Source organism: Actinia tenebrosa, unplaced genomic scaffold (genome assembly GCF_029948245.1).
Source record: "Actinia tenebrosa isolate PJP-AT-01 unplaced genomic scaffold, QUT_ActTen_1.0 PGA_scaffold3__52_contigs__length_22856419, whole genome shotgun sequence".
Classification (NCBI taxonomy): domain Eukaryota; kingdom Metazoa; phylum Cnidaria; class Anthozoa; order Actiniaria; family Actiniidae; genus Actinia; species Actinia tenebrosa.
This window is the reverse complement of record NW_028292580.1, coordinates 10,386,469-10,413,746: the sequence shown is the minus strand read 5'-3', so window position 1 is coordinate 10,413,746 and position 27,278 is coordinate 10,386,469. Positions and strand designations below refer to the sequence as shown.

Below are 27,278 nucleotides of genomic sequence, written 5' to 3'. Positions count from 1 at the left end.
TTCCAACTATCAGCCAAGTGATGAAAATGACAAACAAATAATTTCTTCCCTTCTTCCCCTCTTTTACGATGAAGCGAAGTCAATAGCTATGATCCGCCATTCTATGGATGTTGTGAGAGCAGCATTGCAAGTCTTGAATCCTGAACAAGCACCAGTTGTTGCCTTTGACCAGCCATTATATGCGATAGCGAAAAGCATCCAGTGGAATTGGCCAACAAGTCACGGAGAAGACCAGTTTGTTGTTATGATGGGTGGACTTCACATCGAAATGGCGGCTTTAAAGATGCTTGGTGATCTTCTTGAAGGAAGTGGGTGGACAGGCGCATTAGTAAACGCAGATGTTGCATCTCCTGGTAAAGCGGATTCTTTTCTGAAGGCTTCTCATGTGACACGTACCAGACGTGCACACCAGGTTAGTTTAAAAATAAGGAAGACAGAGAAAACGAATAAAAACAAATGAATTTTTAATAATTCATCATGTTTTTAAACATGAAAAAATAAAAATTACTGAATAATTATGTAGAGTATAATGTGAAAATAATATCTTATATATAGGTTACGTGTAGCAGTCTCTACCTACTCCTTCATAAGACATACATAGAGTATAGAAACAGTGTGAGAAGCGAAGAAGAGACCGCCTTGTCTTTGGATGAATGGTGCGACAGGCAAGCTAAAGCATTCCCACAATTTCAGTTCTGGTACATCATTTTGCAGTTGGAGCTTCACGTAATGATATTTGTAAGATCAATTAGGGAAGCAAATTTCATGCTTTACATTGATGCTCTCACCAAATTAGTTCCTTGGTTCTTCTCCTTGGATCATACCAACTACGCAAGATGGATACCCGTCCATTTGAGAGATATGGTGGCACTACACAAAACTCACCCCAATGTCTTTAATGAGTTCATCAAGGGAAATTTCACAGTGAAGAAGACCCCCAACAGATTTTCCACCATAGCAATAGACCATGCCCACGAACAAAACAATGCGTGTGTAAAAGGAGACGGTGGAGCTGTAGGCTTAACGGAAAACCCAATGGCATTAAGGCGGTGGATGGTTTCTGGTCCTGAAATTGCCCGCGTTATTTCAGGTGATACAAATATTTGTGACAGTTTTCTTTATGGCATGAAATTGCCCTTTTTCAGCTTGCAACATGCTCTTGCGCTCTGTAATATCTGTTGATCATTATTATTTAGTGTGCACCCAAAATAATATCTTCTTGCATTGTATTATTTGTAGAATTTGAGGTTGCTATGTACACAGGACAGAAAAAGGTTGCCGATAACCACCATCACGAAGAATCAAAGCATGTACAAATTGCATTTCAGCGTGACGTAAAATCCTTAACCACAGTCATAAAGGAAATGGGAAGTCCATTCACTGAAAATAGTGACGATCTTCTTGCACTAGACAGTCGAGATATTGCAGATTCAGCAGTAGTCAACACTGTACGTCAAATCGAAAGTATCGGAAAAGAACAGTACAACAGCTACGTTACCGAACGGCTTGTAGACAGATCAAAGCCTATTACAGAGCCTATAAAGAGGAATAAGCTTCAGCTCTTCAGAACACCAACTGTAGCAAAGAAATCCAAAGCTCAACAGAAAGTTGGCTCTCTGAAAAATGACTGCTCTCTATTTTCAAGGCTGTACATCTCCTGCCAGATCCGTAATGGCGATCTAGATGAGTTTTTTAAACACGAAAACCAGGGACAACCACCATCCTTATCACAATCTGATGGCACAATGAGGTCGGGAACAAAGTCTGACCTAGTACACTGCTTAGAACATCTTATACCTCAAAACGCAAATGTCATGGCCAGTCCTGCCGTGGAAGTTATCATCGTCGATGGGGCAGCAATTGTGAACATGCTAAAGCCTGGAGCTGCAAAAACCTTCCAAGATTATGCAACACAAGTCATTTTGCCATACATAGAAGCTCAACTGATGAATGCTAAACGACTAGATATCGTGTGGGACGTATATCTCCCTGACAGTCTAAAAGCTGAAGCAAGATCCAAAAGAGGAAAGGGGATCAGAAGACGTGTTGAGCCATCGAGTGCTATTCCTGGAAAGTGGAACGAGTTTCTACGAATTGAAGAAAATAAGAAAGAGTTGTTTGGCTTCTTGGCGAATCAAACGATGTCGATCGACAGCGATAAGGAAATAATAAGTACAGTGGAAAGTGAAGTGTTATGTAATCATCAAAGAGATGAATCTGTACTTTCCCCATGCACGCACGAGGAAGCGGACACAAGAATGATGCTTCACTTGAAAGATGCTGTGATGCAAGGCTATAAGAAAGTCACGATTCGAACAGTTGACACAGACGTCGTTGTACTTGCAGTTACGTCTGCTTCTCGACTGGAAGGCAATGAGATATGGATTGCATTTGGTACAGGTAAAACCTTCAGGTATATACCAGCACATACCCTTGCGCAAATACTTGGCCCTGATAGAAGTAAAGCCTTACCTGTATTCCATGCAATGACTGGGTGTGACACGGTGTCTTTCTTTGCTGGCAAAGGGAAGAAGACAGCATGGGATACATGGAACAACTTCAATGAAGTAACACCTGCCTTTTGCGCGTTAGCCTCTGCACCATCAACAATTGGGGAATGGTTGGCCCCATTGGAGCGATTTGTTATACTGCTCTACGACCGCACTAGTAGCCAGACCTGCATCAACCAAGCTCGCAAACACCTTTTCTGCCAGAAAGCTAGGGGTATAGATTGTCTACCACCGACACGAGCAGCACTGGTTCAGCACATTAAACGAGCCACCTACCAGGCTGGACATTGCTGGTCCCAGATGGACATCGCGGTAACTGAACTTCCTTCACCGGAAGACTGGGGATGGATTAAACAAGAAGCTGGATGGGCTACTTTCTGGACGGATATTCCTGAGGCCACAAAAGTGTGTCGGGAACTGCTACGCTGTGGTTGTAAGAAGGGATGTACTGGAAGGTGCAAGTGTGTTAAAGCAGAATTGCCGTGCACAGCTCTCTGCGCCTGCGATGGACGTTGCTTTCAGGAATAAATTAAATATCAAGGTACTTTAACGATTTCCTAAGCTGAAAACTCTTCATTTATAGTTATTTTACATCACGTGCTTGAAATGAGAGTTTTCGTACCTTTTTACCGATATTTTAAAAGGCATAATATAATTATACAGGGAGCCCAAATTATGATTTTGGTGAATTTTCAAAAAGATCTGTAAATTCTGTAAAAGAAAAATTATGGGATGGCCCTACCCTCAAAAATGTTTGTTAGGGTAAGCACTAACTTTGTACCAAGTTTCATGCTTTTATCACAAAACGCACAATCTTCGCACGTATCTGCTGGACTATGAGGAGCATACTACAAATAAAAGGAAACAATTTTCATGTTCTGTTTTGTAATTCAAATATACCACGTTTCATGCATAATAGATATTCAAAATAGCTATTGGAAATCCTCTACTTTATTTACTTACGAGATAATCCAAAAATGAAACTTTCGCTGTAGTATTTGAAACCTTTAGTTATGTATTTTTTTCCTGACGATTTGCTATGACTTGAGATGTATTCCTCCACTAAACTAAAAGTAAAACTAGGGACTAAACCAAGGTCACGGTTAAAAAAATTGCTTGCCATTTCTATAACAGTATTCAAGGAATCTATAAAACTAAAAATATTTGTGACAAAAAATAGTACTGTAGAAAAAACGGCCACTTCACTGAAAGGACTGTAAAAATGGCCGCCATCTTGAATCTCTGAAGCGGGAATAGCCTCGTTTTCATGCTGCTCATTAAATATGCGCATAAATATTAAGAAGGGTGAATAGTTTTTCCGCAAACAAGCTTCTAACTTAGTAAGCCGCCTTTGCGGCCGAGCGCGGACTGTGGAAGAGTCTGTAACCTTGAAGAGGTGGGATCCCTTTGTCATTCTTTCAATATGGTGGATATGTACATGTACATGTAATCTTTTTGGAATTTTCCAATGGATGATCAAATAGATCTTCAGTACTTTCGTCACAAGTTAATAGTTAATTTAACCCTTCAGTATAAATATGATGTTTTGGCGCTTAAATTTAATTTTACGATGGAGGACGAGGCAGAGCACCGGTTTAAGTTGACTCGTGTGTTCGGTCCTTCGCTGGACTCCTTGAAAGTTTGGTACGCTGTTCCAAACAGCTTGATGCCAAATGGCAGAAAAGAAAAATTTTTGAACAGCGACATTGCCAAGTTTTTTCCTGGTGAGATCTTGGAAGTGTCGATCGGAGAGTTGGAGACTCAAGACGTGAAGAAGGCTCCCATTTATACATTTGGGTCGAAGAAGAAAGACATAGTGGTAGTTGCTACCTCATTTGGCCTGCTTGCGACAAGCCTACGATCAAAAATCGAAAAGAACAGTTTTATAAAATCAAATGTTTTTTTAGAGCTCAAAAATCATATTAACTCTTTCGTTAGCAATGATAATATTATGGCGGGAAAAAATGGCGCCAAAAACATTAGGGTAGATACCCCACCAGAAACCCCTCATGGCAGTGGAACGGTACATGCTCTCCTTCCAGAGACTGATTCACTAAAAAAGTTGGAGGTTAGTTCGTTAGGACCGCGACTTCTGGCAAAAAAAGGTAGTGAAATTGCAAGAGCGTTATGCGATGATGTGAAAAATCGATTGGGTGAAGATAACCTCGGCGCCGTACTTGGCTACAGTTTTTCTTTTGGAGACGAGAACGATAAAAATTTTGTTCAGGAAAGTCTTTCCATTGCCTTGTCTATCGTTGCCAAGAAGTGTGGCTTCAGGAAAGCCTTTAAAGAAATGCTCAGCCAGCCAGTGTATAGTGCCTTTATAGACACTATGAAAGTCCCTGATTGGGTTCAACTGCTTGTCAAGCTCAGTATCAAGATGCCTGACCAATCTTGGCAAACGATGCTGAACCTCTTAAACCTTGGTAGAAGTGGGGTAAGGAATGATTTGACTTTTGCTTATAATGTGCTATCAATTACAATATTGCTAATAGTATAATGTAACTGTTCACATTCTAATCCTTTTTAATGAAGAATAATATTTGTGATATTCGATATAGTCACGAATGTTGAGACAAGCATAATCAGACAAGTGTAAACAAAAACTTAGGTACCCTGCGAGCAGAGTCTCTTAAATTAAAAGAGACTCTGCTCGCAGGGAAAAACTTAGGTACATTCACAAAAAAAAAACCCAAAGATGTGTGGGGCATTACAAGGGGGTTTGCAAGGCAAAACTGCCCCAAGGGCAAATAATGAAGATTGTTTCTAGTATTTTAGAAATCCCCCTGGTTGGCCTAGAGAAGGCCGCTGATAGGCGCATTAATCATATGAATTATTTTTGTAGAAAGCCACAGATGTAGGAATTTTGCTATCAAGCAATGCCATTAGAGCCAAGAAGTCCCTTGTGTTTGACATAACAAGGGAGATGTTTGACATATCCCAGCTGCCTGCAGATCTTAGAGGTTACAGTGTAAGCCTGCCAATGGTTTTGGTATGGGCTATTAGAGAGAGTAGGTTGCACCAGTGTGCACCAGAACACATGGAGTTCAACCTGAAACTTGATGGTAGACCACTTGGAGGTCAGTACTTTAAAAAAAATTTCAAACTTTAATTATTCTTATTGGTGTCACTCTACGTTTTTCCAAACTGAGTTTCAAAATTATAACTGATTGAGTATTAATCAATATCATTAAATACAGTGTTATGTGAAAAAGCATCTAAGTAACAGATGATAATGATTAATTCAACTCTTTACCTTTTTGTTATAATAGTTGCCTGTACAAAAATATTTAAGTTAAGGTACGCAAATATATTGTTATATTCCTTCTTTTTGCAGGACGTGATCAAATTTCAGTAGGCATTGTACCTATTAGCCTTGCTTCTGCTACGAAGGGGAGCCAGAGCTCTTTGTCTGTGCATCCACTTGCTATTGCAAATTGTAGAGAAGAGAGGTACGACTGAGTATTACATTAAGTAAGCTGTATTAAGACCTAAAAAACTTTTATTGAGTATTATATAATTTGGTCATTATATACAATGTAATATCAATGTTCAATAAACATTGGGGAAAAGTTTGTAACTCTTTGTTTTCAAAATTATTCCCAAATTAAATAAGAAAAGCATGAACTATACCAGAATCTTATACACACCAAGATAATAAACTCATCTTATTTCAACAGAGAAAAGATCAAGACATTGCTGTTAAGACTTAACAATGAAAAGAGAGAAATTAAGAACAATGGTCTTCTAGTGGATCTTTACAAAGTTAAATTCAAAGGTTCGAAAAAATACCTTTTCTCAAAAGGTTATAATAAATTATGTATTGTACATATAAACTTTTTAACAAATTAATTTATATAAAAAAAAAGTTTATAAAGCATTGAAAAGTTAAGTAAAATCTTTTGTTTCCTAAAGTAACCCTTGACCTAAAGGCACTCCTGATGTTAATGGTAGACCCAGAGGATGAAAGCTTTATACTTGGAGATAGAGGACTTGAGGTGCAATTTTGTGCTTTCTGTGAAGCTTTAAGGGTAAGTGTTACCTTCTCCAGTAACAGAAAAATAATCTAGTAATTACAAAGAACAAACACTGAAGCCAAGTAGCATATTGTGCCTTAATGTTTTAACACACACTTATAAGAAGTGGTTACAACATTCACAGCCATGTTGTATCAGATTTACGAACACAAGCTGCAGGAAAGTGATTGAAAATCTGATACAACACTTATGAGTTATATTGTGAGTTGTGATATTACTGAATTTGTATCTATATATAGGCATGCAAAGAACACTGGAATGGTGCTTATGATGAGGTCTGCCTCACATGTCTTGCATCAAAAGCTAACATTGGAAAGTAAGAAAATTATATTGATTCATAACTTTATTAAGCCAGGACTCGATAATAGTTCTCATATAGGTCTACTTATCACAGACTCAAGTGAATGTGAAAAGCATTGAACTGAAGGACAGCAGTTAAAAATTGTCTAGAATATTGGACTACCATTATGTTCAAATCATTTATTTATTGATTCATCCATTATTTGTTTGTGGTTTTTAGATGGACAGGTTTTCGTGACGATTTGACATTTCTGTTTGATGAAGAGTTGGCAAACATTCCACTCTGCTCTTTGCATTGTGAAATGCGAAATACTGAGCAGTTGCTGGGAAGTCTGGGGCTATTTGCCCACAGATGTGGTACTCTTGAAGAATGCAATGAAGCACTGGCAGACTATGGTCCTGAAGCATCCAGGGGAAAGGACCGAATAATGATTAAAAAAAAGGAAGGTCAAACGACTGCTGTTTCAAAAAGTAATGTAGTCGTAAAATCCTTTTCAGGTAAATCTAGTATTTTTTAAGTTGCTCATCCACACAAAATATTGAATAATAATTTTCAAAAGTGTATTTTCAATTTTTGATACAGGATCAACAGCCAAAGCATACCTTGATAATTATGAATATATTGTTTCTCAATCTTTGCCTGTGGAGAAGGTAGCACTACATTACAGTGAAGTCAGTGGCTCTGCAAAATATGTCATCCTCAAGTTTGTTTCATTTGCAGATTCAGTTGTGAAGGTAATTGAAAAGTCTTGTACTAAATACCATTAAATAAATTAATTTAATAACTTGTCATTAAGTCATCCTCATCAGATCATTATCATGATTACGATATTATATTATTAAATATAAGAAATTATGTTAATGCTTAATCTTATCTTTACCAGTATTTAGAAGAAATTGCTGAAAAGGGGACATTCAGAAGAGATTATGGTACCAGACAAGAGGAAATTCTGCTGAAGGAGAACATCGGTATGTGCCACATATTTAGATTGTGTTGTGTTGTATAAAACCAAACTATCCCAAACTTGTATCCTTTTTGTACTTTGCAGGTAACCAATTTCCCTTGATATTCTTAAGATCCAATAACATGATTGAAGACATCATAAGGTTTATTTTCTAATCAGAGATAACAATTTTGAATGAAAAAGGCTATTTTTTCTTTTTTGTAGCATTTGAAGCATTCATAGAAACAGAGATGCTTTCTTGGAAGGCATGGTTGAAAGATGTGGAAGATCGTTTTCTTGAGATGGAAAATAATGTGCCTTTAAGTTCACCTCCCAAAAAGAAGCTAAAGAAGAGACAGCAAAGGAAAACAGAAAACAAAGTGTCCTCAGTGGCTGAATTTGCTGCAGAATTACAAATTGACTGTTTCAAAAAGGTGACATACTCAAAAATAATTGTTTATTGAAATTGTCCCCAATTTATCTACTTGATTTCCTTGAAACTTAAAAAAATACTAGAATGCACACCATAAAACTGTTAAACTAAAGTAATTAATATGCATCGTCTAATTGCACTATTTTGTACAAACTAATACTATCATTGAAGCAGAACTGCAGTGCAAACAGCAATAGCAGCCTATCTAGCTTTCTTTGTGTTTTTTTGTTTTGTTCCTGCCTGTGAAAGCTTAGTTTGTCATTGACTAAAAATGGTTGATAACTATATTATTATTGCACTGAATTATAAGTTAGTAGTTGTTTCAGAGTTTCATAACCGTGCACTCTATTAAAGTCTTCCTTAGGAATTTCCTCTAGCTTCCCAAACATCCAAACTACTGTATGAACTTAAATACTCAACCCAATGTATGTACTAGAAGTAATTAGCTAATGGCTATATTACTTCGAATTAATATTTTAACACTTTCATTTGATTTCTCTTGAGGTCTTTGAAGGTTGGCAAATTATTGACCTTGTCATGAGGAAAAATGTGTATGAGGATGATGAAGATGAGAAGATAGATATTTTTGATGTTAAGGTATAAAGAGTATAAATTTTATTTAAACAATAGAAATTCATGACTCTGAAGAGTGCTGTAAATTCTGATTCAATTTCCGTAAACTTTAACTTGGATTTTCTCCGCAAAACCTAAATTTTTAACATTTTTAATGTGAATAAAATCATTTACTTAGACATTGCCAAACAAGTTCAAAACATTTAGGTCATGTTGTAAATCTCATACAACATGGCTGCTCATGTTGTAAATGTTACTGTTATTTCCCCCACAGTCTAAGTTATTATATAATTGCCCTTATCCTATGCAATGATAGGTCCACACTCACACATATGGTTATTTGATAAAGAAAAATTTAATAAGGACCTTCTATCTTATCTCATCTCAATATTTCAGTGCAACATTTGGGGGAGACAGCTGAGACACTTATTTGGAGTCTCTCTTGGTGCAGGGGACTACATCCATTACACAGTTGACCACAGCGCAATGTTACTTCGACAGCATCGGTCACTTGTCAACTATTCAAATCAAGGATTTGAAGCAGCACACAAAGTACACCGTGCTTTATATTCACGGGCCACGAACCATGACCAAGCTGGAGGGAGTCAATCAGGTATTTGTTTAACTTCTACATTGTTATCAATTTTTTTTAAATTATTATCATTACTTTTAATAGTAGTGGTGGTGTTGACGGTTAAGTACTTAATGGTCCTTATTGATTATGATCAAGAAAATAGTAATCTGAGTCTCAAAATCTTGTGAATTTTATTTTCTAGTAAACCAGATATTGACACGTGCTCGCAGAGAATATGCTGTCTTTACGATTACAGTTTGTTAAAGCTAAGGAGTGCATTGCTGGAGGTAACAATGATGGGCTTCAGCTGCCCATTAAATGATGACATAAATCTGTTTTCAAAACCTTTGTCCCACATGAAGTTTGTAATTGTTGAAATAGAAATTAATTAACAGCAGAATCTGAATTTCATGAATCTCGATTAAATGAGCAAACAAACAGTGCAATGATGCTGAAGTTATTTTTAGAAATGCTGAAGATCTTCTAAATGCCTTGAGCATCGTGTTCACATGGGTTTAATTATTTAATACAATTATTTTCAGATTATTCTTTTAGTTACAGTAATTCCTATCTCACTATTTACTATGTTCATAAGGGACAAAGTTTTTGAAGACAATGATTAATAATTATTAGACACAGAATGCTATAATTCAGTTATCGATAGTGAAATGTCAATTTTCAAATTAAATTTTATAGGAAAGACAAATTTTTACTATCGAGGATGTGGGTGGAGGAATAAGACTGCTGGTTGGTCAAAAGATGACCAAATCTGGATTCTAACAATGGATGAACTTTTTGAAAAAATATTTGGCAAAGATTACCTAGAATATAATTATGACAAGGACCATGGGACAAAGGTGGCTAGTGACCCCAGAGAAAGCTACAAATACTGTCACCCTGATTGGGAAGATGACCTTGAGGATTCTGCCAACTACAGCAGCGAGAAAGTTTGGAATAAAAAACCAAAGGCTAAGAAATCCCTCATATTCGAGATCGAGAAAACCTCATGCCCAAAGACAAGACAAGGCCCTCAAGCCTCCAGCCCAACGGGTAGTCCTCAAGCCTCCAGCTCAACGGCTAGTCCTCAAGCCTCAAGCCCAATGGCTAGTCCTCAAGCCTCAAGCCCTACGACTAGTCCTCAAGGTCCTCAAGCCTCCAGCCCAACGGGTAGTCCTCAAGCCTCCAGCCCAACGGGTAGTCCTCAAGGTCCTCAAGCCTCCAGCAGCCCAAAGGCTAGTCCTCAAGGTTCTACTAATACTACAGGTCAATGTAAAAATGACACATGTCCAGTTGTTGATCTTACTTACCCATGCAGTGCTAAACCATTACAGTCACATCCTCGTGCCGTTTGCTTGTCATTATCTTTAACACGCCAACAGTTTGCTGATATTGATATCCCTGAATTAATTACATCCTCTATAAGCAAAAAGGATGTCAAAGGAATCTATGGTGATTGCAAAGATCTAACCAATCCATTCAATCTGACCCAAAGACCTCCAGAATGTGCAGTTATTTGGGCTGAAGAAGTCGCGAGGAAAGCACGTAGAGGAAAGAGACCCACATCAGTTAAAATAGGAAGCACTGGAATGTTCACTTCTACTGACATTGAGGTCCTCCACAAGTACTGCCAAATTGCTAAAACTAGGCATATGATCAATGAAGAAAGGAATTGGTTGGAAAACGTGGATGATCTTTCTTGTCCTGAAATTGAAAGCATCAAGAAAATTTTATGGGAGAGGAACATGACAGCTACCATTTTGACTGTTGGTGCAAAGTCGATCGATGTGCAATCATTTGCAACACTAGTAAATGAAAGATATCTGGATAATTTCTTAATAAACTGTGTAATTCTGAGATACGTAAAAGATCAGGCTAACAAGCAAGTAATTTACCTTCCATCAGAAGCATTCACCTGGCTGAGTAGTAACAATGACAAATTTGTGCTAGATCAGGTAGTTAAGTCCATCACTGAAAGTACAATCCATCCAAATGATAGCGTACGCCTTGTGCTTGTTCCTGTTCACATGAATGAATGCCACTGGGGACTTGTGGTTGTTGATCTCATGAATGATAGACTTTTGTTTGATGATGGGATGAAATGGCAGCCTAGAAGAAGTCTTTTGCCAGAAGTACAGCAGCTTCTTGATTTCACATACAGGGTCAGACCTAATGACAAAAAGCTTTCTACAAAGTTTTGGAACCAGAAAACTAATTTTGAAAGATTTGGCATGCCTTTGCAGATGACAGGCACCACACAAGGCACTGGAAGTTGTGGTGTGGGAGTGATACTGTCCACAAGAGACTTTATCATGAGTACAGAAGTTTCAAAATTTAGCTGGACCTTTAACAACATTAGGAGTGAGCGCAAAAACCTTTGCCTTAAAATTGTTCATTGGAGTAAGACTTAGCTTAAATCCTTGACTGTGGGCTGTTATTCAGTGAGATTTTCTTTTGGGTTTAATCACTGATTTTGTCCCCCTTTATTTCAATTTCAGTGCCTTGAGACAGCAGAGTAGCTTGGCCTATCACAAGGCTGTTATTCTGTGAGAGTTTCTCTCCGGGTGTCTCATTGGGCATCTAGTTTGTATATAACTGATTGTATATAATATTGCTCATAAACATAATCACAATTCTTTTCTCCATATTTTAATTTCAGTATCAAGAGTAATCAAAAGCTAAATATGAATCTTCCCTATGAAGAGTCTCACAGTCAAATTTCCATTTCTTGAATTGTCATATAATGGCCACCATATTAATTCACATTCTCTTGTAAGTCTTCCTTTTCCTTCATCAATAATGATCTCTGTTTTCATGGTAACATTCTGTGCTAGCCTTCCCATTTTAGCGGCCTCTAAAGCCTCGCGTCCAAATAGTTCTTCTCTTTCTGCAATTTCCCTTGTACCATTAAATGATTTCGATAATTTCAATGGCACTCTATGTTGTTCATTGAAGGCCCTTTGAACATCTCCTAGAGAGTAGGTCTTGTAGGACACTTTTTGTACTCTTTCTTTCCACATGGGAGGCTTCATGTGTTTCACTTCTTTAACACTGTTTACTGTGGCACTTTGAATGTTGTGAAGCAAGTGCTCAAGATATGTAAGAGGTACACTTGTCATGGTAACTTGGTACCATTTGGCTGAAATAAAATGCATTGTAAGTAAAGAAAAATATGATGATGCAGTGCCAGTTTGGCTTCCTGTTGAAGAATATGGTCGGCTAGTACACTAAATAAAATAGTAATAAAATGAACACAGGAGAAAGTTTTTTAGTATAATACTGACAAAAAATATATACTGAGCACTTATTCTTTCAAAGCTAGAGATTCATTTTTTTAGGAAGGGGTGGTCGGGCTGGAGGAATCCAAGAGTGGTCATTAAATTTCTACTCGGTCAAAAGGGAGTGAAATATTTTATACTACAATAAAGAGGAACAGGAATTCTACAATTTTCAAGAGGAGGTTCATTTTTTATGCAGTCAAGAAAAGAGCACTAAAGATTTAACATTTGCTCTTCATAGGGATTCCTCCGTGATAATAAATACCTGACCTTAGCCGACATTAGTATTTAAATATTTTATCGACTAATGAAAATTGATCTCAAAGTTACTGACCAGGAGCTTTCGGGATATGCGCTGAATTTAATCCTTCCACTAAATCTCCTAACCATTCCAGGTAATGTTGATATCTTATGTTGTTTTTGATACGTTGTTGGCTTGGCAACAATGCCTCCTTATCATCAAGCCTAAATGATAACAGTAGTGGCAGATCTTCACCCGGGTGACGCTGTACGACATGCGTCTCTGCAGATCTTCTTGAACGGAATGATTTAGGGCAGAATGAACATCGGACAAGGAAAGTTGATGCCATCTTGAGACGTGGAGAATTTCTGTTTGGACAGTCACGAATAACACTTTACGGAAACAACAATAAGTGTTGAGAATATCGCCGAACTTGAAAATATATATGCCACGTAAATGTGGTTGAATTAGAAAAATTGTTAGGTTAACTTGGACAAGTCTTACTGAATTCTTTAAAGGTCAAAGTTCGGTTTTTATATACTTTTACCAAAGCAAAATAAGTTAGTTTAGGAGAAAATAATTAATCAAAGCTATTACATCCTGATTGAAAAATGTTTTCTCCCTTAACAAATCCAAAGCTCCCATTACTCTAGTAGCTGAAACGGATGTTGAGTCATTCGCCAACGTGCATCGGTCTAACTCTAGGCCATACTGTTTTGGATTTGAGTGAAAGACGACGATGAACCATAAAAATAGAAGAAAGGCAAAACGACAAAGATGGCTGCAGAGAAAGAGAGAAAAAGAGGCAGAGGAGAGAAGGAAAGATAGAGAGAGAAGAATTGAGGAAAGAGCAGAACAGTTGATAGCCATGCGAGCTAATGATTCCAAAGTTCTAGAGGAACAGGGAGAGGAGCCACATGCGCCAGAACCGCCGAAGAAGAAACTCCGACTTCCTACTAAAGACGTTGCAGTTAAAGAGATAAATTCCAACCACATTGTGCGTACCAAGAAGCATTTGGGCAGCGGCAGTTATGGTTCGTGTTTTCTGGCGTTTTACAGAGGCATAACTGTCGTGGTCAAGGAACTTCAAATCCACAGCAGCGATCAAGAAACGAAAGAAGACGCAAAAAAACGCACGCACAATGAGCTTCTGAATGAGGCGAACATCATCACTAAGCTTGGTGATCATCCAGGTCTGCCACTGCTGTTTGGTATTTGTAGCAAAAGCACTCCATACAGACTGGTGCTACAGTTCCATGGTAATGGATGTGATAGCCTCACACTCCTTCGAGCTCTGCACTCCAAACTGGTAGCGAAGAAACGAGAATGGGATGCGATCATGATTAAGACAGCCGAGGCTTTGCAACATATACACAGTGTTGGATTTCTACATAACGATCTAAAATCGAACAATGTGTTGTTGGACAAACGGGGTACCGTTCTCACACCGGTAATAATCGACTTTGGCAAAAGCCGACCAATTTCGAATCCAATGGGACCCAAGACCTCATCTCTTGAAGAACAAGTTAGATACAAGAAAAAGTATCCGCACATCGCTCCCGAAATCGTTGAGGGACGCGCGGGACAGTCCGTCGCGAGTGACATTTTTAGCTTCGCTAAAATCGTCGAGCAAATATATCTAAAATGTAAGTTTGAGGAGCTTCCTCATTTAGTCACACTATGTCTTTCGCCTTCCGTTGAAGCAAGGCCACGTTGCGCTGAGCTTTATTAAACCGATTTTGGGAAGGGTAGTTATTAATAGAGGCTGTATTTTACATTATTGCTACATGGGCGATGAATATAAGACTTTTATAAATGCGATTCACGGTGGTACCAAATAGGGCAAAAATGACGGAATTTGACTGAATGTATGAGCTTTTTAGAATTTAGTTTTTCCATCGTGTATATGACACGAAAATATTTCATCGTCCAAAATGTATAGTTTGTAAGTAATAATCAATATATCGTAATGAAATTAGTTTCAAAAGCATATTTCTATATCTATTCTACATTCAAACATATTTCACGTATTTGCAACTAAAACTGGAGACTTGTAAACAAAATGACGTCACCACTTGTGCTAAATTTTCTTGAATTTCTAGAGAAATATTTTTTTAATAACAAATTTAACCGTGATATTCTTATTAATGCCAATAAACTACACATTAAGATTAAAATTTTTCCGTTTCATATGCACTTTAAAAGCTTTTCTGAGTTGTCCATATCTAAGATATTCTAGCTCTCGTGACCGAACTAGAGAGTAAATCGTCGATGCAAACGGATTATTTTGCTTTCAACTTTGACGAAGGACTGATGCCCGAATTCATTAGAAAACTAAGCACGCAAATACTTTACTCGCTAATGTTCAGTCACAACAGAGGTCCTCTCTATTAACTATGGTCACAATAATGTTTTAAGTTACACCATGTAACAAAAAGCTGAGAAATAACTTTTCAAAATACTTCAAACACCATACGTTTAAAATAACATTCCTACACGAGTCGAGAACAATGTTTAGAATATTCAAAACTGTTCACAGAAAAATTGTAAACAAGCTAATTGCAAGGAGACTTTATAAACTTTGTGTTGCCATAATGTTTTGAATAAAAACATTGATAAGATTTAATCGCATTTGCTGACATTCAATACTCAAAAGGTTACGCTCGAAGTGTAAAAACCAACACCTACGCCCTAATTCATGAAACGCACTTTCTGTTTGACCCCTGCCGATGTTGGTCCTCTCAGGGAACGGACATCAGCAGGAGGCCTGTTTTTCAAAGTACTATGAAGCTCGTTATGCAAAGCCACATAAAAAAATGGCAAAAGAATTTTGATTAGCCTGATGCTTCTCGTAAAAGGAAGATATAGTTATAACATAGGCTTCAAACTCCCCCCAAAAACAATGTAAATACACCTTGAAGCCGATTTTTCTCTCTAAAATAACCTGTATTTTTCGAATGAAGAAGGATTTCTGGTTATAAAAAACCAACACAGGAGGTGGAGATAGCGTCTAGTTTTAGAGTGATTGCTACTCGAACATTTACTAAAATTTGAACATGTAAGTGATTTGATAAAGAATAAGGATACTTTTTGTATATAGTTAAGGGTTGACCAAGATATTATGATTATTAATAAACTCTTGCCATGTGTATCCATATCCATACGATGTACCTCTGGCACTGAATATTAATTGAGAGTATTTCACTTGTGTTGTATGGACAACGAAAGCAGCCATGACACTTTTGCAGTGTTTTCTTCGCGCTAAAAAGTCCATTCTGTAAAGAAAACTCATCTCTCTTTTCATCATATTAGTTGACCAGGTAAATTAGGGTAAAAATATTACATTAAATAGGTAAACAATGCAGTATTCTTGCTCATCTGGGTATGCACTCGTGTTCAGTCAAGCATTTCGGCGCGTGCGCGTGCAAAATTCCCTCCTGTTGCAGGTTTAAGAAACTCGTTAAGAGATTTGGCTTCATACTCCATATACGGAATAATGCCTACAAATATAACGTTCTCCCATTTAAATCTCTCGGCTCGTAGGAAGGTTTAGCAACACTAAGTATAGCACTCCAACTGAATAATCTTTTCGATGCTGCATGGGCAGAAAATAATCAAAATTTAACATTAAACCTTAGTTTCTAGGAGCTTTTAGGAAATCTTGTCCGTTGTGCTGTTGAAAATCATTCCACAGTTTTCCATCATAGATGTCAGCCATACAATCGCCATGCCTGCGTAATCTCCATTCTGTAACAGGTTTTCAAGAGAGTTTATGATGCTGTTATAGCAGTAGTAGTGATTGGGGTAGAACTTCACCGAATTGTCCTTAAAAGTTACCTTTCTAACTAATTGGCTATTGCACGTTCTCTGCCTTCCCCTTGAATAGAATGTGTTGGTGCAGTACTTTCTAACGAAATTTCCATTGATATTCTTCATACATTCATTGTAGCTGTAACACTGTACATTTTGGACAAAAGACATATTTAGTAAAGTTATCTCTGTATAAAGCGAGAAATTTCCTTGCCATATATAGAGAATATGGTGATTATTTCGTTAAGAATCTCATTTTAAATTTGGTCGTTGAGTATTTTAAGGAACTGAAGAAAAAACTGTAGTAACAAAGTGAGACCGTTGTCACTCAGATGGCTCAAACTCTGCCAAATCAACAAGACGTAAAGCATGTGATGAACAATAGAGTGCACGAAGTGGTGCTTCTTCCTTTTAGCAACAATGGCTGGTTCCTCAGTATCTGTATCGTACTCTTCGCTGACCTCTTCTGAGCTGTCAGTGTTTAATGTTGATTCACTTTTCTTTAAAATGTCAAGAACATGAATTATTTATAAAAGGAATGTAATTCCATGAAAGATAATTCGAACGAAGGAATTCGTTTCCATACTAAATATTTCAGTAAAAGAAACGGCAATGGAATATGCATGCAATTATGTATACAACAATGTCCAGTTAATAACAATGTATCTAGTATAAAGGAGAGGGCGTATGTAGCGAGGTCTCGATTATAGAGGAGGGGGGGGGGGATATTCCATTTTCCCGTCAAATCCGCAGGAATTTCGCATGAATTAATCTAATTTTTGGTGCCGAAAGCAAACTTTTGTGCCCCCTCCCACCCTATTCTAGTGTATCTAGGTCTGAACTTACCTCTTTATTTAATCTCAGTTGATAATGATCGTCATCAGATATTGGCTCTGGTTCCCTCTCGCCTATACATGTGGGAAATAGTAAGTAACAAGAAGTGACACTTGATATCGATTGACACAGATTTAGTTTAACATAGGTATTGGATGGTGTTATTGACTTTTGACCATCACACAAAACTCTGACACTAGGCCGGCAATATTTGAAATGACCTTATTTCATGGACATAGATTGCGACCAAAATAACATAAAAGTTAATAAATGCATACATAGATAAATAAATAAATACAAGAAGTCGGCAGCTAACCCAAAGAGGAAAGTATGAACATTGAAGTACCATGCGGGGTACATTATCAATTCGCTTTCAAGCACACATGTCCTACTTAAAACAAAATTTGCACGAACCAATTTGCATCATAATGTAGGTGGCTATACATTGGATGCATGTCATGATATCGTTTCATGAGGGAATTTATAAACCTTTGTATGATCATGGCCGATTCCAAAAAAGAACGAGTGTTAAGGACTTGAGATGAATATCTTAATAAAACCACAAGCGCAATATATAATACATACCTTGGAAGTTACTTGATGTCTCGTTCTGTGATTCAGATGACGATTCAGCATGTACATCTGGCACATCTCTCACATTAGATCCACGACGCAAAATGTTCAATGTCTCCTGTGCGTTGATTCCGATACTTTTTTATTACAATGAGTACAAAATAAATAACCCTGAGTGGGATTCAAATGAACTGAGCTCATGTTTGAATACTGAACGACCAACTAGCTTAATGTATACAACAATGTGAATCGAATGAATCCTCCTTTATTTAGTATCGGTTTATTTCGTGATTCCGTGATCTGTCATTATTGACGTGTCATTATTGACGTGACGTGATGATTTACTGAATTTAAGTAGATTAAGGTGACTGCCTACCTTTGGAAATTGATTTAAACTTTTTTTTAAACTTTTATTTCCGAATTGAAATTTAATGCTGATTCCAAATCTGGAAAGAAAAATAGGGTGTCCCTAGCTCGTTTTCGAGATAATCAGCATTTAATGGGAGCCTACGCACGAGCTTTCGGAGTAAAAAATGCGCCAACGGAAGTGATTAGAAAAAATTAAGATTCATAAGATAATAGTCATTTGCAGACTCTATGATTGCACGAATGAAGGCTAGTCAATCATTCTACAACACATGGATATTTTCGACAAAAATATGCTCTTAAAAATCTCATAAAGTCGAACAAAAATCCCTACAAAAATATATTTTTTCATGTGTTACTGATTTAAACTTTTTCTAAAATGTCGAAAATTTGAGGGTTTTGCCCTGTTGAAGCTCAAAACGCGTATGGTTCTTCAATAAAATCTTGTAGATTTTTCAGCGGTTTTTGAGTGCGCGCTCATCGTGGGCTCAATTCGAACGCTCAAAAGTAGGCAGCCACCTTAATCGCACATTACATTAGTAGATAAAGAAACTCTATTCTTTGGCTTCATAACACTATATCACTCAATCATTTAGAGACATTGCTAAACTATTATTCGTTTAATAGAGCGAATCCCTGAATAAAACGTTTGATGGCATAGCTAATATTTGGTTAAATTATTCAGTGCCGGATCAGTGATTTTTCATAGTTTAATAGGTTAGAAGCCGTAGATAACAAAAGTAATTCAATGAAAAATGTTTATAACACCCAAATCAATACACAAGGCATGTTAAAAATTGAAACATTTTCACACAATTACAAGATACGACATTCGATTTCTTATCGATACTTTTTGTACCTGCCTGTATTTTTATCCCTTCTAAAAAAAGAGCTTGGGTTGCCTATAGATAAACACCTTATCTTTGATAATATCTCTAATAAACAATTAAAGATCATTAAAGGGAATGAAAGTTTAATCACCTTTTAATACTTACAGCTTATGTCTCTGTTAAGGTACATGTCTCTTTAATACACCTTTAACTACATCTTTAATAAACAATTAAAGATTATTAAAGGGAATGAAAGTTTAATCACCTTTAATACTTACAACTTATATCCATGTAAAGTTGAATGTCTCTTTAATACACCTTTAACGCTCGAAAGGGCCTTCTGCAAGAACGAAAATTAGACTTAACACGTTGCATTGATATTTGTCATTCAACCGAATCAGCTAATAAGCGAGAACTTTGTGTCTGTGTGTAAGGTAGACAATGCAAAGGGGAGGACAAGCAATCCTAAGCCCCAGCGCAAGCCAAGAGCACCACAATATGGAGCCAAATGCAAGTTCTGCCTCATCGTGCATGCATTCCGCAAGGAGTTGTGCCCTGTGTGGGGAAAACGCTGCAGCGCGTGCGGTAAAAAATCACTGGAGAGGATCAAATGTATGCAAACACAAAGAGAGTCAACACGGTTGGGATAGAAGACTCTGAATCAGACTCGTACTTTGAACACTTACTAATCCATACTTGTGAGAGGAGATTCTTTAGGCAAGGAGTGATATTTGCCATCCTCCACATACTTACGATCTGACACTTAATAGATAAATTAAAGATATGTGTAATGACCGGGTGCTAATTGTAAAGGATATTCCTTGAAAAACAAATATGAAAGGCCATCAGGACCACATGAAGTTTTCTTCAAAGTTGAAAGATATTTAAAGGTGGTATCAGGATCTATCTGTGGAACCTTTACACCTTCCGGAGCATTAACAAAATTAGGAGCAATATAATCGGTATCAGTATTAATTTTCTGAAAGTACTTATTCACATATTCTAGAGAAAACAGTGAATCTAAGGCCCCTTTCACACTAGTGAGTTAGATCGCTTTGAGATCGATCCAAGTGAAAAGCGAACCGAGTTTGAACGCGCGCGTGCGAACTGAGATCGATCGAACGTGGTCCACTTCATGATGTGGTCTCGGCTCAATCCGAGATCGTTCTAAGCTGGAAAGTTCATGTGTGAACGTACAAAGCGATCCAAGAACGATGAATTTAACCGAGCATTCCTGGGGCGAGAACAGTGCGCCCGCCCGCATCCTCTTGGCGCCAAAAAATTAATTTTACGACAACCGTTCTTGCTCGTTGCGGGTGTTACAGGTCGAACAACAGACTAAAAACAAAAAAGCATCTGATTTTATTGGACAACATTCAAGCAGGTAATTAGTTATACTTAAAATAATTATTTGCAATTCAATCTTTGAATCATATATATCCTTATTTTTTTAAAAGTTTGTTTAATTTGCCCTGAAAGGTCTGTAGGTTTACTCGGAACTACCAGTCTAAGAGGTGACAGTTGGAGTGAGATGGAGACTTGATACATAGCCCTGATACATGCCTGGAGCGACAGGAAAATCCTGGGACAACTTGAAGAATGCCACAGAAACGAGGCTATTTATACTATGGAGTGGTATTGGTGTCAAAAACATCACTCTGTCTAATTGATGAAATGTTCCGACTAAACAGTATGTCACTGAGTTTTGATGTTATAGTTTGTTATTTTCATGAAACACTTCAACATCATGATTTAATATGTGAAAACGATGTCACTCGAGTAAACTTGCACTTTACCTATTTGTGTGTCGTCACATGAAAAACAATTGTGCTTATTACTACCGAAATCACTCAACTGTTAGCACCGCCAAAAAAACGATCGATCGCATTTTGAATTTCGGTTAACCCATGTGACCATTTGGAGCGCTCCAAGTGGTCACGTGACATTAGTTTCCCGCTAGATTTCAGTATGGAGTGCTATCAGATAAAAGTTTACTATGGGGATAACTTTCAAAAATGTGAGACATTTTTTACTCGCCTGCCGGTTTAACTTACTTAGACTTGTTATCCAGAGTTAAAGAAGTTACCAAATCATTCAATCACATAAGTTGCGACCAGATTCGGATTAGATATCTCGATGACGAGGGCTGTTATGTCAACTTCGAAGAAAACCTTATGAGCGAACTCTTCAGGTGTGCCCAGGACGTTCATGGGGCAAACTGGAAGAGAATTAATCCACAAGCAGAAGTCTGGCATTCACCCGCGCCCTTTAAGAGAAAAGACGAAGAAAACCAAAATCTGCCTGAGCCGAAGAAATTAGCGAAACGACAGCTTGCTAATACCACTACTTCCAAAAGTAATTTACAAAGCGAGCTTTATAGATCTCCTGTTGAAAATTTTATTCGTTCCAAGAAAGAAAACATCAAAAAACAAGAAGATGGAATTGCAGCGAAACATCAGGAAATTTCAGCACTTGAAGAATCCTTCTCATTCAAGCCATTAGATAATACGAGACCCGCTTGTACGAAATGTCACCTCAGAGCTGGTCATACACAGCGCAAATTGCGTTAGCGAAGCTTGTCCTTCGTCGCGTCTGTGTGGCGATTTGAAACGCAATCCAGAAGAAAAACGACAAATTAGGGACTTGAATACGGAACTTCAATTGCTCAAGTCAAAACTCAAAAGATCTAAAAGTGAACTAGAAAGCTTACAGGAAGGCCTTCAGTCCAGCAAGCGTACATTTTCCCAGCGAATACTTACACAGTTAATTAACAGCAACAAGGATAAGTACATTTCATATGTCAAGGGCCGAGAAATAATGAACTGGATGGCGATCAACACAGATTCCAAAAAGATCGAGAAGATTTGCAATGGTGTTGTTCCAGGGCCAAACGAGAATCTTCAAGAACTAATTCAGCAGCATGATAAGCAAGAGAAGCTCGGGTCATGTGTATCTAATAGTCCTACTAACAGATCAAGTATGGTTAAAGATTTATGGGCCAAGAAAGGAGTGACTTTTCCGGGAACTGGCCCTATATGTCCTTCAGCCCCACCTGTGGATTATGCCATTCCTGTACCTCAAACACCAGAAGAGGAGGACTACCAAATAAACTTAGCAATGCGTGAAAGCGAGAGAGAAAGTTCTTATCATTCATCTTTTATGCGCGCCGCAACACCGCCAATTCATTATTCGCACACTGCTACTAGTACGATTAGCACGCCCAGCAATGCAGATAATAAAGATTCATCTGAAGATTCTTTGAGTCTTTTAGCAGCAGCAGCTTCATTGCTGACCAATGATTCCCTGTACCCTGCAGACGAAGGAAATAACAAGTAAACCTGATTTTCCCTTCATACAAGGATAGTACATTTGCGTTCCAGTTTTATTAGTGAAATGTTACAATTATATTATTACAAATTAGAACTGTAAATCAATCCCTGTAGCGAGTTGCAAGATATTGGATAACTAAAAGTTTACAGTGTAGTTTCAGTATTGAAAGTGAATTGAAATAAAATCTTGAAGTTTGATGCACGAGTTATTTAAAATAGCTAGGATTTGCGCGTTCATGTGCCTTGCGCCCATCAAAGTTACAACGGTACCAAGACTAGAACTTACCGCAGCGACTATTTCCGTTCGTATTGGACAACTGTTGATGAGAGAGCTTGATGTGGAAAAAACTCTCATGACTTACCATACTGATTCCACTACAGTCCTTCGTTACATCATCAACGAACAAAAGAGGTTCAAGGTCTTTGTTGCTAACCGAATTCAAGAAATCAGAACTCATACCGATTCAAGACAATGGAAATACGTTCCTTCATCTGAGAATCCAGCCGACGATGCCTCTAGAGGACTCGACACCTCAACCCTAATCAACGGACAACGTTGGTTAAATGGTCCAGACTTTTTATGGAAAGATGAAGAGGAATGGCCAAGCCAGCCACCCATCGCTTGTGAAACCATACCCGAAGATGATATTGAGGTAAAGCACACTACCGTCAGTCACGCAACAAGGATAGACGATTCAGTCAACAGCATATGCAAGTTGTTCTCATACTTCTCAAGCTGGTACAAGTTAAAAAGGGTAGTGTTCGTGTTTCTGCGATTGAAGACCCTGCTAAGGAGGAGATGTGCGAAGAATACGGAGTGTAACAAGGAAGAAGAGATCAAGCAGGTCCCGAAACCTACCGTTGCTGACCTAGAGGATGCTGAAAGAGCTATCTTAAAGTTTGTACAACTCCAGTATTTTGGCAAGGAAATGGATGCACTTTCTCACGAGGTTAACAGCGACAGAGAGGTTGACACACGGAGCCGGGTAAAAGAAGGAAAGTCAAGCATACCAAAGTCAAGCAATATCAGACGACTCGATCCATTCATCAGCCAAGGTTTGTTACGTGTGGGTGGACGCCTTCATCGCGCCGACATTCCCGACGAAGTGAAGCACCCCATTATCCTGCCAAGGAAAAGCCATATAATAACCCTCATTATCCGTCAGGTACATGAACGATTGGGACATGCTGGAAGAGCACACGTACTATCCGAGTTAAGACAAAAGTACTGGATCATAGGTGGCAATTCCGCCACGCGACAGTTGATATTCAAGTGTGTAACGTGTCGTCGTATCCAAGCACCAGTGAATGAACAGAAGATGGCAGACCTTCCAAGTGCACGTGTTAATCCCGCACCACCGTTCACATATGTTGGTTTAGATTACTTTGGGCCATTCAACGTTAAAAGAAGGACGAAAGCATCACAAACGTTATGGCGCCATCTTCACCTGTTTAACCTGTAGAGCTGTACACACTGAATTGGCTTCTTCACTTGACACAGACTCATGCATCCAAGCTCTAAGACGCTTCATAGCCCGCAGAGGACCTGCAAGAGAGATCTATTCCGATAATGGAACTAACTTCGTTGGTGCAGATAAAGAGTTGCGTCAAGCCATCCAAGAAATCGACAACAAACAGATCCAAGAAAAGCTGCTCCAACAAGGTACCGATTGGAAGTTCAACCCACCTCATGCAAGCCACATGGGCGGAAGCTGGGAAAGACAGATCAGATCAATAAGAAAGATTCTTTCTGGTCTACTCAAAGAACATGGTGATCGCATGAACGATGAATGTCTTCACACCCTGTTATGCGAAGTTGAAGCTATCATTAAATCAAGACCTTTAACCTTGCTATCAAGTGAGCCAGATGACATGAACCCTTTGACACCAAATCAGCTCTTAACGATGAAAACAAACATAGTAGGATATCCACCTGGAGAATTCCAGCACAACGACATCTACCTTCGACGTCGCTGGCGCAGAATCCAATACTTGGCAAACTTATTCTAGTGCAGATGGAAGAAAGAATATCTCACCACGCTACAAGAACGACCAAAGTGGACTCAGAAGAGACGAAACCTACAAGTTGGAGATATAGTCCTTCTGAAAGAAGACAACGTTACAAGAAACAACTGGCCAATGGGCATCGTGCAAGATATAGAGATCGATTCAAAAGGGTACGTCAGGACCGCAAGAGTAAGAACTCAAGATTCAACATTGCGAAGACCGATTAACAAGTTGGTTCTTCTACTACCATCAGAAGGAAGAGATATAAACTTTACAAAGCAAAGTTTAGGAGCCTGGAAATGTTGCAGCAGAACTGAAAAAAACATTAATTATACACGAACAATGTTTATACAAACTTGAGCTCACTAAGTAACGTTATTATTTTCTCCCTTGAGTATTTTTTCTTTTCACTTTAATCCTTCTTTTGTTTAGTTTTACTAGTTAAGTTAGGTTTTTTGAATATTTTATTAGTCGTCGAGTATACCGTAGGAAACAGATGTAAGTAACCCTTTTCTCTTCTTTCTTAGCTTTTCCATTTTTTGTTTCTAGTACTGACACTTTATTTTTGTAATTTTCTAGTTTTTCTACCGCTATAATCGCTTTGAATCGAAACGAATAAATGTAACGTCAAAAACGAAAGCGCGTCAGCATGTGTTGAGCTTTGAGCTTTGTAGTGATAGTGTCTGTCCCCAATGAATGCAAACGCGCAAGAAGACTAGACACTTAAATGAAGAGATTTTTGTGTCAGACTGAAGCATTTACATCAAATTTATATAATAAATAGGATGAAAAGTGGCTAGCTAGCTTTAAATTTTATTTATATATGAAATTGAAATTCTATTTATTTCCAATGCCTTATTTATTAATTTGTTTATTTGACACAGATGCAATTACATCTACTTACAAGACAAGCAAAAAAGGGATAAAAGAGTAGAGCAGGGAGAAGCATACAAGAAGAAACAGAGAAAACTCCAGAGAATGGACAGGGTAAGCATTTTTTTCAAACCCAAAATAATTTGTTCCCTAATTCATTATTGCTAATGATTTTTATCTCACCTAACAGAAATTAAAGAGAAGAATGCAGTCACTCAACAACAATGAGAAACAAGGGGAAAAAGGAAAGGCTACACATATAAGCCTGATGAGATCAGATGATTCAGGGGATGATGACTCCATTTTAAGACGGCCTCTCCCTTGGAGAAATGAAGACCTTTCTGCATTTTTTAATGAACTTGATGACAGACATGCTAGCAGTTTAAATTCTGCTCAAAGAAGAATGCTGATCAAAAGCACTGATGTGAATCAGAGTAAGAGAGATTCAAATAATGTTCCTGAGTCACTAAGGTTCTAGGTAAATGATGATAGACAGAGTTAATGGTTTAACACTGCATACTGCATACAGCTAATTTGAAAAAGTTTTGATACTGCATACCAAGGCCAAAGGGCATTGCTGTTCTTTTTTGAAAATAAAATGAGTAATGATTTGATTTTCAGTGCATGTAGTATTCAGTATCCAACCTTTTATGAAATAGCTCTAGCTATAGATAAAATACGTTCAGTATATTTCTAACTTTAAGTGAATAGTTTAAGTGATGAAATATTTCTAAGTTTAATTTTCCAATTAATAGCTGTGGTGTCATTGGGTTATTACTTAAAAAGACATGATTAAAAAGGCAACTACCTTGTTAATGGAAACAGTATTAAGTGGATTCAGCTATTCACAAACACAGAATCAATACTGAAAGTATTTTTATGATGTCTGTAACAAATATCCATCTATTTTTTTTAAAATTCCTTGCAATTGCTACACTTATTTACACCTTACAATTGTCTTTCGGGTAAATGCAGCTTTTAAATGACTGTGAAATTGACAATAGTTTATGCCTACCTTGTCATGACCATGTTATCTAGACTTTTGATAAATTGTTTGTCAGTAACACCTTGGCCTTGTTTGTGCTGTCATCTTTTCCCAATCATACTAAAACTGCTCTATCTGCAAATGTTCTCATAACATAATACATGCTATATTTCTGCATGCAAAATATATTTCAGACGTGAATCGTATATAATCCACTAAAAAAATCATATGAAATAATTAATATGATGATTATAAAAAAATTTCTGACATTTTATGAAAGTTACATGTTTGTAGAGTACAAACACTAAAAGTATGCAACGTAAATACCACTAAATACTGATAAATCATGCTAATTCTATTGCTTTCTAATGTTTGGTTAACATTATTTAGTAGTAAATAGTGCAAAGTGTTGCGCACATTTAGTGTTTGTACTCTATTAATATTTTTTGACTGGTTGAAGTTATTTAGAAATGTGGAATCCCTCAGCTTCAAGGATCATTCTCTCAGTAATTTTACCTAAAAGATGTAAAATCTCTTATGATATTTATATATGTCAAGAGAAGAAAATTATTAGTTGAGAAAAGAAAGAAGCGGTCTGATGCAATATCTGACGAAGATGCAAGATCAATTGAGGAGTTTTACACGAGGTATGACTCAAGTAGAATGCGTCCTGGCCGTAAAGACTATGTAACAGTCAAATCAGAAGGAAAAGAACACAAGCAAAAGAGCCTACTTATCTACAACATCTCTGAAGTATACGAAATCTTTAAAACAGTAGCACCAG

At 37.6% G+C, this 27,278-nt stretch overlaps 3 protein-coding genes and 1 pseudogene across 3 annotated transcripts; all 4 read left to right on the top strand.

The window, feature by feature from the left end:
* Window positions 1-4,080: 4,080 nt before the first annotated feature.
* On the top strand, window positions 4,081-6,269 carry LOC148908507 (uncharacterized; the record flags this gene model as incomplete). The annotated part of the gene is made up of 4 exons (XM_089035218.1): window positions 4,081-4,947; window positions 5,356-5,590; window positions 5,848-5,962; window positions 6,191-6,269. Coding segments are annotated over exons 1-4 (1,296 nt in total), but the record flags the coding sequence as incomplete, so codon positions are not given.
* A 3-nt stretch (window positions 6,270-6,272) lies between these two features.
* Window positions 6,273-11,779, top strand: LOC148908506 (uncharacterized; annotated as a pseudogene).
* A 1,847-nt stretch (window positions 11,780-13,626) lies between these two features.
* On the top strand, window positions 13,627-14,899 carry LOC148908505 (serine/threonine-protein kinase 3-like). The gene has a single exon (XM_089035217.1). It carries the CDS (start codon window positions 13,627-13,629, stop codon window positions 14,617-14,619), a length of 993 nt encoding a protein of 330 aa, XP_088891343.1. The 3' UTR covers window positions 14,620-14,899.
* A 7,966-nt stretch (window positions 14,900-22,865) lies between these two features.
* On the top strand, window positions 22,866-25,987 carry LOC116299732 (uncharacterized). The gene is made up of 5 exons (XM_089035900.1): window positions 22,866-24,003; window positions 24,131-24,549; window positions 24,640-24,806; window positions 25,521-25,623; window positions 25,700-25,987. Exons 1-5 carry the CDS (start codon window positions 22,866-22,868, stop codon window positions 25,985-25,987), a joined length of 2,115 nt encoding a protein of 704 aa, XP_088892026.1.
* The last annotated feature ends 1,291 nt before the right edge of the window (window positions 25,988-27,278 follow it).